A 12578-nucleotide genomic window follows, 5' to 3' on the forward strand; every position below is an offset into this window, starting at 1 on the left:
AAGCTCAACAAACGCTAAGAGATGCAGGAAGGCTTTGCTTTGTCCCACAGACACTCTCCATGGACAGAGGGACTAGAGGGCTTATGTGGCACTGATATTAGAAGGATTAGTATCCCTTTACTTTAGCCTTTATTTTTCAATTAAGAGATTTGTAAATTCTATTACTATTTGCCCAGTATTCAAGTTCACATGTAGCAAAGGCTATGAATACTAATTTGCTGGCTCTTAGTGGAAGAGTTCGTTTTTACAGAAGGTCATAATTGTTTGTATTATTTTTAATATGGAGTCTGTGTCCTTTTTTTAAGTCTTTTCCAGCAGTACAACCTCTAACACCAAGTAGCATGGAGGAACGGATTGCAGAATTGAATCGACAGAGTATGGAGGCTCGTGGAAAACTCTTGCAATTAATAGAGCAGCAGAAACTTGTTAGTTTGAATCCTTCCTCTCCACCAGTATCACCTATTCGGTCACCTCTCGGAGCATGGACTGGTTAGTCACAAATTCATGATTTAAAAGCCTAGACACATGAAAGTTTTCATTTTCTTGATTTTGCAAGTATATATTTAGGTAAAAGAAATCTCAGAGCGCATATATTTCAGTGTCTTCAATTTTATGTAGAAAGAAACAGACCTAAGTGACAGAAATGGGACTAGAAGGCTGGTCTCCTCTCTAGCTTCTAGAAAGCTATCCCATGGTGCCTGCAGTTAATCTTTGGTGTCTGAGTTCCTAAGTTGCCCTACATGTAAATGGGATCTGTTTCTGTATATGATTCGTTCATGGCGTATGCTGCAGCTGTTTATAAACATAAGCATCAAAATAATTTAGACTTTCATCAGCAACAAATTACAAGTTATTATTCTGTTAAAACCATTAAAACATTTTCACTTGTAAGTTAAACTTCCTATTTAATTGTTACATTTAGGAATGTGGGAAGCTACAGGCGATTCTAAACAATAGAAAGTAACTGAAAAATTAGTTGTCATAGTGATCACATTCAAAAAGGTACTGATGAAAGGAAGTAGACCTCAAGTTGCTCTTTAGCCAAAAATTGAATTATTAAGTCCCTCAAGGGGTAGAGCTGCATGAAGGTTCTAGAGAGACTAATTTGGGCCCGGTGTAAGAGAAGGTTCTAATTGTCAGGAATAGACAAAGCTCTGTATCAGTAAGTGGTGTGCCCCCTGAGGTGTTCAAGCATTATTGTTTTAGAGAGATTCCTATGTCCTGTGGCTGGTTGAAGTAGGTTACCTATGAAGGATCTACCAATAAGACTCTTTCTCTCAGAAGTTATTTCCTTTTTGAATTACAGACCCAGAAAACAGAGTGATTTGAGGCACTTCCCTGGTGGTCCAGTGGTTAAGACTCCACGTTCCCAATGCCGGGGGCCCGGGTTCAATCTCTGGTCAGGGAACTAGATTCCTCACGCGTTCCACAACTAGAAATCGCGAGTGCCGCAGCTAAGACCTGGTGCAGCCAACTAAATAAATAAATGAATATTTTAAAAAAAAGAAAACAGGAAAACAGAGTGATCTGGAAGTTACTGGAAAGTGATAGATAACGCATTTCCCTAAGGTCCTTCCTCTTTGTTTATTCTAGGCTCCTTCACATTACAGCTTTATCTACCGTTCTTCATAGTCAGAAAGTCTAGAGGCAACTTGTGACTAGAATAAATAAGTGAAATCACTCAATATATGTGAATACCAACGATGTGTCACCATGTTCTGGGCACTGGGGATACTGCATCGAACAGGACAAGCCCCTGCCCAGCTTGACTACTCCGGGATTCAAGCTGGGGGGAGCAGGCAATACAAATAAGCAAATAAATACATGAGACAATGTCAGTTAGTGCTAAGTGCAATGAAGAAAAAATAACGCAGATCACTCGTAAGAATAATTTTGTGATAAAATGAGACATCTATTTCAGTAGTTCTTTGCGGTTAATACTTTCATTTCTGTTGGCTCATTTAGTTTTCAACATACCTTCAGAGTAGACAAAGCTGATACAACTATTTGATAAATAAGTAAACCAAGACACAAAGAGGTTGAGTGATTTGTCTGAAATTCTAAAGCAAACTGGTAGATTTGCAACCGTGTTCTTTCCATTCCAGTGCTTATTTGTCTAAGGTATTCTTTTCTTAAGTAAAATTATTGGTTTCACAGGAACCTCTGTGGGCTATAATGATAAAGATAAAAATAAATCATATGTCATGCAGAACCTCTTTTGTTTTCTAGGGCAACCAAGGAATATGTTATACAATTGAATAGAGCTTCATTACCCCTTAAAGTCCAGAAATTACTGGTTTTAAGCATGATTCTTAGGAGCACTGCCTGAGCCTTTCATGAGTACATACTTAGTAAATATTTGTTGACTGATTATCTACTTCTGAAATATTGCAAATGTACATAATTATACTTGCCTTTGGCCATATGAGCTCTTCAGCCAACTTTCCCCTCCAAATTTAATGTCTTCAGTAACAGTAATAATGTAATAGATTTAGAAGATTTAAAGTTTTACTGTATAACTCCAGAAATGTTCTTTCTTTTTCATTTTTTTTTTTTTCGGAAAGCTTTAGATAAGTCGCTCTCACCAAGATCTCCTGTTCTTTAGGGCTAGCTCTTAATTTCTGTTTTTCACTTGCAGATCTGACATGATACCACTTGTCTGAAGATTCTGGCTCTCTAGGAACTGGCATGCTCCTGAATTGACACTAAGAACTAAAGTTTCTTGTCCCACAGTTCGTTTTTTAAAAAATCCTTGAAGTGTATTTGTGGTCCATGATGATAAAAATATAGAAAGAACCCTCAACTTTATAATTTGCAGTAAGACAGAAATCAAGTTAAATTTTAATTTTCATTTTATTGAAAGGTAATAAACTAATGTTTATTTTTATATTATAGAAGGAGGAAAGAGGACGATCGAGGTATCTATTCCAGTAGCGGAAGCCCCAGAAAGCTCAAAATGCAGTATTGTCTCTCCTACCAGTGGGCTAAATTCAAGAAGGTAGGGTTAAAATCAAGAACGTGGTTTGTGTTTTATTCTCTTTGGGAAAAAAGGTAGTGCATAATGTCTGACTTAGTTTCAGACAGATTCACTCATGTAGAGAAAATCAAGTAATTGGGGAGGAGAATTTTGGGGGAAAAAAGAAGAAGAGTGAGGAACAATCCTTAATTAAGTAGAAAAGCATTGGGTTGGCTATTGAAGACAAAAATAGGATAATAGCACATATGTAGAGCGTTTTATGGGTTACAAAATTAGGAGGTAATATATGACAGGGTAAATTGACCAATAGTATTTTCCTCCTTTACAGTAAGTGAAACCAAAGCTCATAGAGCTAATTGGGCAATTTGCCTCCATGGGTCACGTAGTTGGTAAATGGTGACACCAAGGATGTACCTGGCTGTCTGTGTCCACTCTACATGCTAGTACTGCACTGCTCCACGTCTCATTACTCTTCCATGACCTTGACCTTCTTCCCCATCCCTGCACATCCATTCTTCCTCTTTTAATGTTAAAAACTTATCTGTGTGGTCCTCTAATGTACTGAATGGTACATTCCATTCAGTCTTTCTGTAAACCTAAACATACTCTAAAAAAGAAAATCTATTAATTAAAAAAAAAAGAAGTTGGTGAAAATATGTTGCAAATAATTTACCTCATTTGGACTTAAGTCAGCCATTCCTTTCAAGCTCTTCTCAGTATTGAGAATTGTGTCTTATATAATTTTTAAAGGTGAATAATAATAGATTACTTTCTCACTCTCTTTTATTTCTCATAAATAGATCTCCAGGGGCTACTAGTAATTCTTGTTCTCCATTAAATGCCACCTCAGGAAGTGGGCACTTGACACCTGTTAATCCAAGAGCAGAGGTATGTGATAAAATGTAATTGTGAAATGTGTCTAGAGGTTGGGAGGGCAAAGGTGGGAGGTGGCTGATTTTGTAGTTTTCATGCTTAATTATTATTCCTGTTATCTTAAAGATAATATAAAATTCTCAGAAGAAAAGAAATACTAATTCACCTTCATTAGGAAAAACAAATAAGCATACACGTCTTTTGTTTTCTAGGGTAACTAAGGAATAAGGTAAAATTCAATAAGATTTCAACAAAGATCGGACATTATTGTTTCAGGCAGAGCGTTCCAAATAGTGTGGCAAGACACGCAGGGGTGCCTTGAATGGGCTGTGGGCTTACTGAGATACTGGTTTCCTCAGTCTTTGCTGTGGCTTTATAGGGCTTGGGATAACCAGAGCCCTGGGGCCAGTCACTCTGCCCCAGTGTGCTGTATCTGAGTGTGCCACAGAGAGGTTATGTGCCACACGTAGAGAGGTTATGGCACAAAGGGTAAATAAATGTCCTACGTATTTTTTATGTGTTCTGATTTGCTATAGGAATGTAGAGAAACTAAGCATCTTACAGTATATCCACAATTTTTGCAAAAGGCGTTTTTCTGTGCTGGTAATACAGCAAAATATAGTTCCTTTGACTGATTAGTCATAGCAAATTGTGAGAGTATCTTTAAAATCATAAACATTACATTTGCAAATGTGAGCTAACAACTGTTTGATGGGGTGGGGGGGATCTTCCTTGCTATTCTTATTACTAGCTTCAGTAATTAGACAAAATAGTGAATACCTCAATAAACATTGAATATTTATAGTCCAAATTAATCGGTAAGCTCAGAATATTCTGATTGCCCAGCACTGGAAGATTTGTCCTTTGTTGTTTCTTATATTCTTAAAAAACTTTAACGTAAATTATTTTATATAATTTGCCCTTAATTTCTGGAATTTAGTAACAGATTTAATTTACCAAGGTCAAATAACTTTTTTTCTTATTTTAAAAAGTTGTAATTGATTTGTATAAAATACTGGATTGATTCTTTTTAAAAAAATTAGGTCTGCCAAATCAATAAGGGGATCTGTTGACCAGGGAATATTTGGGAGTGTCTCTGATAGAGAATAAAAATTGCTAGTAGCAGGCTTCCCTGGTGGCGCAGTGGTTGAGAGTCCGCCTGCCGATGCAGGGGACACAGGTTCATGCCCCAGTGCGGGAAGATCCCACATGCCGCGGAGCGGCTGGGCCCGTGAGCCATGGCCACTGAGCCTGCGCGTCCGGAGCCTGTGCTCCGCAATGGGAGAGGCCACAACAGTGAGAGGCCCGCGTACCAAAAAAAAATTGCTAGTAGCAATAATTTTTAGTACCATTCAGTGGTGTAAGATAACTTTGGTTCTATGTACTTGGTATAAATAATTGTAAATCTTGAGTGGTTTCATGCTCCTGATTACTTTCTAAAGCCTTTCTGCATCTTTGTTCAACAGATTGAGAAACAAAATGAAGAAGGCTGGTTTGCTCTTGCTACCCACGTGTCATAAGTGAGGACGAGTTGTAGAGTTTGTTCTCAGTAATATATTCTTGAGCTTCCACTCCCCTTTCCCTGCTACTGCTTTTAAGTTTTTATGTTCTTCTTTCAGATACAACTTACAAAGATCTCATGACTTAGTACTAATGGAACAAAGAAATAAAGCAATTATTTTAATTTTTAACCTTTTCAAATAGATTTCCGACAAACAAACAACCTATAACCTCTTGTGAATAAAATTTTGACTAGAGGGAAATTAAAGTTTTATATTCTAATAAATTCAAGGATTTTTTGGAGTAATATATTTTTATCTTTATCATCTTTATTCAGATTTTTTTTTTGGTCCAGTGTATCTCAAATGTTGATCTATTTTATTTTTTTCTGAAGAACTAAACTGCTTTTGCATATAACTTACAATAAAATGACTCGGTGTGACTAAAGTCTGGCTTTCAGAAAAATTTACACCCCCTTTTGAGAGAAGTCACTGTAGTCCATCACTTTTTCCATCAAGGGAATGTATAGTTTTCAAAAGTAAGTGTGGGGGCTTCCCTGGTGGCGCAGTGGTTGGGAGTCCGCCTGACGATGCAGGGGGCGCGGGTTCGTGGCCTGGTCCGGGAGGATCCCGCGTGGCGCGGGGTGGCTGGGCCCGTGAGCCATGGCTGCTGGGCCGGCGCATCCGGAGCTTGTGCTCCGCGGCGGGAGGGGCCACAGCAGTGAGGGGGCCTGCGTACCGCAAAAAAAAAAAAAAAAGTCAGTGTGGGAGTATTTGTTTATATTTGCTTAAGCAGGTAAGGGTGGTTATATATATTATAAAATTCTTACATAGTCTTTACATGTGAAAATGTTATCAGTAATGGTAATGTATATCAAAAAAAATAATGATTGAGCTTAAATATCTGAATGCACTAACATTGATTTATTGGTTTATTTAATGTTTGAAACAGAATTGAGTACAAAACGTTGCTATCAATTTTCCCAGCCTTGAATCTACAATGCATTCAGGGTGGATTTTTCTTCAAGGCACCTGTTTGATCTCACATATTGGTTTCTGTTTTAAACTTGGTTTTTGAATGGTCTCTGCTCCTTGGCTCTATGATAGGAATTCTCAGCCTAAGTGAGGTGGGAGCGGCGAGGGGAAAGCACACTGTAACTCCTTGGGGAACTCTCTCAGATAACACCTTCCCTCCTCGGGCAGTTGTAAGTCACTGTTGTAGGAAGTGTGCTATGCAGCTTTCATTTGGACCTCTTCATTGTTGTAGGGGCAAAATAATTATTATCTTTTGGTATCACTGATTTTATTTATGTGAAGTCATCTGTATGCATTTGTATTATTGCAGATTCTTCCGTCTGTATTGCACTTTTTAAACCTTGGTGTTTAATAAATACTATCCCTGTATGGCATATAAACCCATTTTAGTGTTATTCCTTCTCTTACTGAAATGTCAAGTTATCTGCTTGCTTTGTGAATGCGTTCTTTTGACGTGTATTTTCTTTAATATTCTCCAACTGGTTGGCTCTTTATTTTTTTCCCCTATATTCCTTTCAACCTCTAAGATGCCTTGGCATGGCATTTTAAAAAGCTGCTCATGGTGATTTAATGTGCAGCCAGAGTTGAGAACCAATGCAAAAACTTTTACCACTAGCTCACTGGCAACCTTTGGGACTGATATTGAAGTATTCATCCTGTTAAGGTTTGTTTTTGTTTTTACTGATAGAATACAAAGGTAGGTTGAAAAAACTCCAAGAATAATAGATACAGCGAAAGGAGCCTTTCTTTCTTAGGCCTTCTGGAGTAGTGCTTCTCAACTTCAGCTGTTATTAGAGTCATCTGGGGACCTTCTAAAATTCCCAGTGCCCAATTCTCACTCCAGACCAATTAAATTAGAAACCCTGGGGACGGGACACAAACATTAGTATTTTAAAAACCTCCTGAGATGATTCCAGTGAACAGCCAAGCTTGGGAAACATCATTATAAAAACATTTATTATCCCCAGTCATAAATTAGTGCATATTTGTTTTAAATTAAGTTAAACTACCTTTATTAGCTTCTCTTTATCAGCTTTCAGAGCCAGCTGCATCGGTGGGTCTCAAAGCGTGAACACCAGCCAGCAGCATCATTATCACCTGGGGTACTTGTTAGATGTGAAAATTCTTGCGCCCTACCCCAGACCTATTGATCAGAAACTCTGGTGTCTTTTTTAATAAGCCTTTCATGTGATTCGGGGCATGCTCAAATTTGGGAACCATGGATCTATAGCACTGCAGACAGGTGAACTCTGCTGTATTTGACTGTGATGTATTACATTTGTATTTACTTTTAATGGTCCAAACTCAGATTACTTGTGTTTCTTGGTTTTAGATGCAAGTTTTTTGCTAACATATGTCTTGTCTAATATGTCCCAGAAAGCTGCTGATCAGGTGCTAATAAACTTTAATAAACTTGACAGTTCTCCAAACTGCAGCTTGCGAGAGAAACTAGACTGATAGCTAAATCCACAGTTATGATATAATCACTCCTACACTGTATAGCAGAATCATTTGGATTAGCAGAATTTAATAATGGTTTAGTATGTGCTAAGTGCCGGGCACTGTTCTAGCCACATGACTTCATGACACCTTCATGAGGTAAGTACTGTTATCCTTATTTTGCAGATGAGGAAATTAGATCCGAGGAGGTAAGCACTCTCTCAAGGTCACTTAACCAGGGAGTGGTGGCACTAGAATGGGAACATAGGCAGTCTTTCTCCAAAGCCTATGCTGCGCTGCCCTCTTATGGTGTGCACAATATGGAAGCACCATAATGGTAATAATAGCTGTCCTTTATTGAGCCGTTCCTGTGGCAGGCGCCGTGCTAAGCCGCAGTAGCCCGTTATTGCATTTAAATCTCACAGTCAACCTATGAGTTAGACGTGTTTAAATGCCACCCACCCCCCTTACAGATGAGGAAATTGAGCTCTAGAGGTCGAATAAGCTACCCAATGTCAGAGTGCTTGTAAGAAGTAAAGCCAGGACCTGAAGCTCTTTTTAAAAACAATTATTGGACTTCTACTAACTTAAAAGAAATAACTAATATAGCATAGTGGCTACGGGTGCAAGTGTTGCCATCAGAACGCTTGGATTCATATGTCATCTGTGTTCCTTGGGCTGTGTCCCTTGGGCAGATGAATCTCATTTTTCCCATTTGAAAGTCAGAGATAATACCTTTCTTACAGGGTTGTGAGAATTAAGTGAGGTAAATAGGTGTAAATATGCTAAGAACAGCACCTGACTTACAAGCACTCAGTAATGACTGCCAGCTTTTTGGTGTAGAAATAAATACACTATTCCCTCTGTACTTCTGGATTTTTAAAGACATTCTGTAGTGAATTTGTGTTTTTCTCAAATTAATAACTTGATCCAGTGCTTTAACTTTAAAGATGTTTGGAGGTTGAAATAGAACATGTTGAGCATATTATTTGAAAATAACTAACATACTGTTTAAAAGTAAGTTTATCCTATGTTTTCTGACTTTTTGACACCCTGGATATACTATTTAATAATTAACAGCCACGATAATGGTCTTGTTTTTTAATCCTTGAGAATACTTGACTAAAGAGAACATTTCAATATTACCAATAAATGCATGGTACAGAGTTTTTGGAAAATCGTTGTGTAACATTACAGAAACCAATAAACACAAAATATAATACAGCCATTTTTTTCTTACCAACTATATTGAGAAATAATTTGTATACAACAAAATAGATCCATACATCCATTTAAAGAGAACAATTCATGGACTTTGGCAGTTGTATATACAGACAGAACTATCACCACAATTAAGACCATTTCTATCATCTCCAGAAGATTCCTCCTGTCTCTTTGCAGTGCATCTCTCCCTTTACTGCAGCTCTAGGGAACCACTGATCTGCTTTTGGTCATCATAGATTTGTTTGCATTTTATATAAATGAAATCACACACACTGTAATATTTTGTGCCTGTCTACTTTCACTCATCCTGAGATTCATCCATGTTGTGTGTATCCGTTTCTTCCTTTTTACTTCTGAGTAGTATTCTGTTGTACAGATATTTATCCATTCACCTGTCAGTGACCATTTGGGTGGTTTCCAGTTTTTTGCTATTGTGAATATGGCTGCTATGAACATTCACGCATAAGGCTTTGTATGGATGGAAATTTTTTATTCTCTTGGGAAGATACCTTGGACATGGAATCGCTTGGTAAATGTTTAACTTTTAAAGAAATTGCCAGACGTTTTTCCAAAGTGGTCGTGCTACTTTACATTTTCAACAGCATTATATGAGAGTTCCATTTGCTCCACATCCTTCCACATTTGGTGCTGGCAGTTTTAAAACTTTTACCCATTCCAGTAGATATGGAACGCGTGCATTGTGGTGTGCATCTCCCTGGGGCCTACTGTTATGCATCTTTCCATGTGTTTATTGACTGCTCATACATCTGATGTGGTGAGGTATTCAAAGTCCTAGGTGGTTAGTTTTTTTGTTATTGAATTATAAGAGTTCTTTACATATTCTGGATACAAAATTCTTTGTCATATTATTGCGAGGCTGTAGCCATTTAAAAACAATGTTTTGTAACCAGTAACATTAGTTAGGTACTTAAAAATAATTAATAATGATTGCTGGCTGTGCCACAGAGCGTTTGGAGAGCAAACTGCTAAACCGAAAAAATCTGTCAAGCTAGGCCTATATTTTGTGCACCTGGAGTCCTGTGACCAAGGAGCCCACAACATAAAATACTTACTCTTAAAGTCAACAGAGATAACATAAAGTAAAATAAATAAATAAAACAAAAATCGCCCCGCGACGTATTTTTGCTGATGACGGCCTGTGATCAGGGCACCTTTGAGTCATTTTGTATTATTGGGCATAGCTTCGAAGTCATCAATGTATCATCCTTAGGATAATAATAATATAAACTAGATATAAAAATTAAATGGGGATAATAAGCTGGTAGAATGCCGGGCTTTCTGTTTGGCCTTGATCCTGAGTCATGGGCCACGAAATAGCCGGGCCAGAAGGCAAGCGAGATCAAGGTACCCCTGCAACCGCCTTGGCATTTCCCAGAAAGCGGCCTTAGGGCGGCGCATGCGCCTCTCAGCCCGCCCGTCTCCGCCCACCCGGGAGGCGGGATGGCGTTGCCGTGGTAACCGCAGTAAACGGAGACCCGGGGCAGACGCCGTGACTGGGAACGCGCGGCGGAGGTTGGTGCCTTAGGTAAGTTTTGACCCCAGCAGCCTGGCAGTTCCCACAACCTCCCCCCTAAAATCTGTTGGGGAATCAGGGATCAGTCGACCCTATTTGCACTTGTCTTAGGCTGAACTAGGGTTCTCCGGGCTTTGCTGAGACACATTCCTTCTCCTTTCTATGGATCAGTTCAACAAACATTTGAATTGATAGCATACTCAGGCATGGGGCAACACACTGTAGATACAACGTGGACGCTGTTCCTGCCTGCAAGGAGCTCATGATCCAGCTGGGGAGGAAGACAGACGATGGCAGGAGTCCGAGTTGGACCGGGCTGAGCCAAGAACAGGGAGTCGGTGGGAAAGTGCCTGGGTTCTGGGGTCAGCAAGCCACCCAGACCTGTTAAGTGTGACACTTGGCAAGTTGACCTTCTGCACTTTAGATTCCTCATCTAACTAGGGAAGGTGGTAGTGCTTACTTCATGGGGTTCCTGTTACAATTAAATAGGATAATGCAGGTCAAGTAAGTGTGTAGCACATGCAAGACACAGTAGGTGCACAATAAATCCTTGTTGCATACAAGTAGATATAGTAGCATACAAGTACTCAGCATGCCCGGCCAATTGTGAGTTGTCCAATGTGGTTACTGACTAAAACTTTTGAGAAGGAGGAGGGGCTGAAGAGGATCCGGGAAAGGGGAAGGTGACAAGAGATGAATTACAGACCCTAAGATGAAGGACCTCTGTGCCACACCAAGGAATCTGAGTTCTTGTTCTGTGGCAATGAGGAGCCATTAAAGGTTTTAAACAAGAAGAGTGGCACATTAAAAGCTGTGTTTTAGGAATATAAGAGGCAGTGTACAAATGGACCAGAGAAGGGAGAGAATGAGGCTGTGGTAATGGTAGAGGTGAGACAGTGTGAGGACCAGAACTAGGATGGGGACAGTGGGACTAGAAGGGAGAGGATGAATTCAAAAGGCTTAATAACTGGACACTGGGCAACAGGACTTGGAAGTCAATTGCATGAGTTGGGTGAGAGGGAAGGATTCAAATAGTAACTGCTCTGCTATCTCATCTGTAAAATGCACCTAACTCATAGAGTTTTGAGAAATATATGAAACAATATGTGTAGAATCCTCAGAACTGTGCTCGACACATGGTAAACATTAAAAAAACACACGAGCTGTTATTCTCTTCACAGTTGTATTTCACACTGTGAAGTAAAAACTGAGTGTCTGTTTTTATACAGGAATCTCTATGAATCTCAACGTGACCAGCTCTGGCACACGGCTGAGATGGAGTGTTTGAGTTTGTGAGAGTGGGGACCGACCCTGGAATCTAAGGAATGAATCTTGAGTAATGTCATCTTGGGGAGCCCTCTGTCCGGCTTCCAGCCAACCTCCTTCTAGCAACACACACTCTGCAACACTGTGTACTATAATTTTCTTTTTTCTTTACACTTCCTCAGGGTTGACTCAAAACTTCACAGTCTACCTAATGAGTTGGTTAACAGAATTAACCATAGGCTGGACCAATAAGCCTGAGTCTAATGAAAATAGATTTAAGGTAGTTCTGCAAATAGACTTCCAAACCTAGCTAGTTCAGTTGTATAAGATAGGACATGGTTAGGTATACAGAAATAAGGTTTAGTCATTCTAGCTGGTTACAAATGGATTATTACGAGTCAGTATATGAGGAGCCTGCCCACCCCCCAGACCCTGGCCCCCAGATAATGTAATATTAGGCTGCCTTGAAAGAATATAATGTCCCCAACAGATAAAGTGATGATTCATATCTTCTGGAAAGTGTCCAGATCCTTCAAAGGACATACAAAATTGGGAGGGATATATGATGGATTGGGAATTAAGTTTTTGAGCTATCCAGATGCTGAAAGGAGTTGAAAACATGTTAGTGAGAAATAGTTGAAAGAATTGGGATGCTTTATTTGGGAAAAGAGAGGATCTGGGTAGGAAAGTTAACTGGCTAATTATTTGAATGGCTATAGTAAATAGGAAA

The 12578-nt window shown here is 39.2% G+C and overlaps 1 protein-coding gene across 2 annotated transcripts in view; it reads left to right on the top strand.

The window, feature by feature from the left end:
• SPICE1 (spindle and centriole associated protein 1) overlaps window positions 1-6757 on the top strand; it is a 63153-nt gene extending 56396 nt beyond the window's left edge. For both annotated transcript variants that reach the window (XM_082655215.1, XM_082655216.1), the window contains 4 exons: window positions 306-489; window positions 2896-2998; window positions 3778-3865; window positions 5317-6757. In XM_082655215.1, coding sequence (XP_082511341.1) covers window positions 306-489; window positions 2896-2998; window positions 3778-3865; window positions 5317-5370 — 429 coding nt within the window. In that variant the 3' untranslated portion in view covers window positions 5371-6757. The remainder of the gene's footprint in view (window positions 1-305; window positions 490-2895; window positions 2999-3777; window positions 3866-5316) is intronic.
• The last annotated feature ends 5821 nt before the right edge of the window (window positions 6758-12578 follow it).

This window comes from Grampus griseus (assembly GCF_964374135.1).
Source record: "Grampus griseus genome assembly, chromosome: 5".
Taxonomy (NCBI): domain Eukaryota; kingdom Metazoa; phylum Chordata; class Mammalia; order Artiodactyla; family Delphinidae; genus Grampus; species Grampus griseus.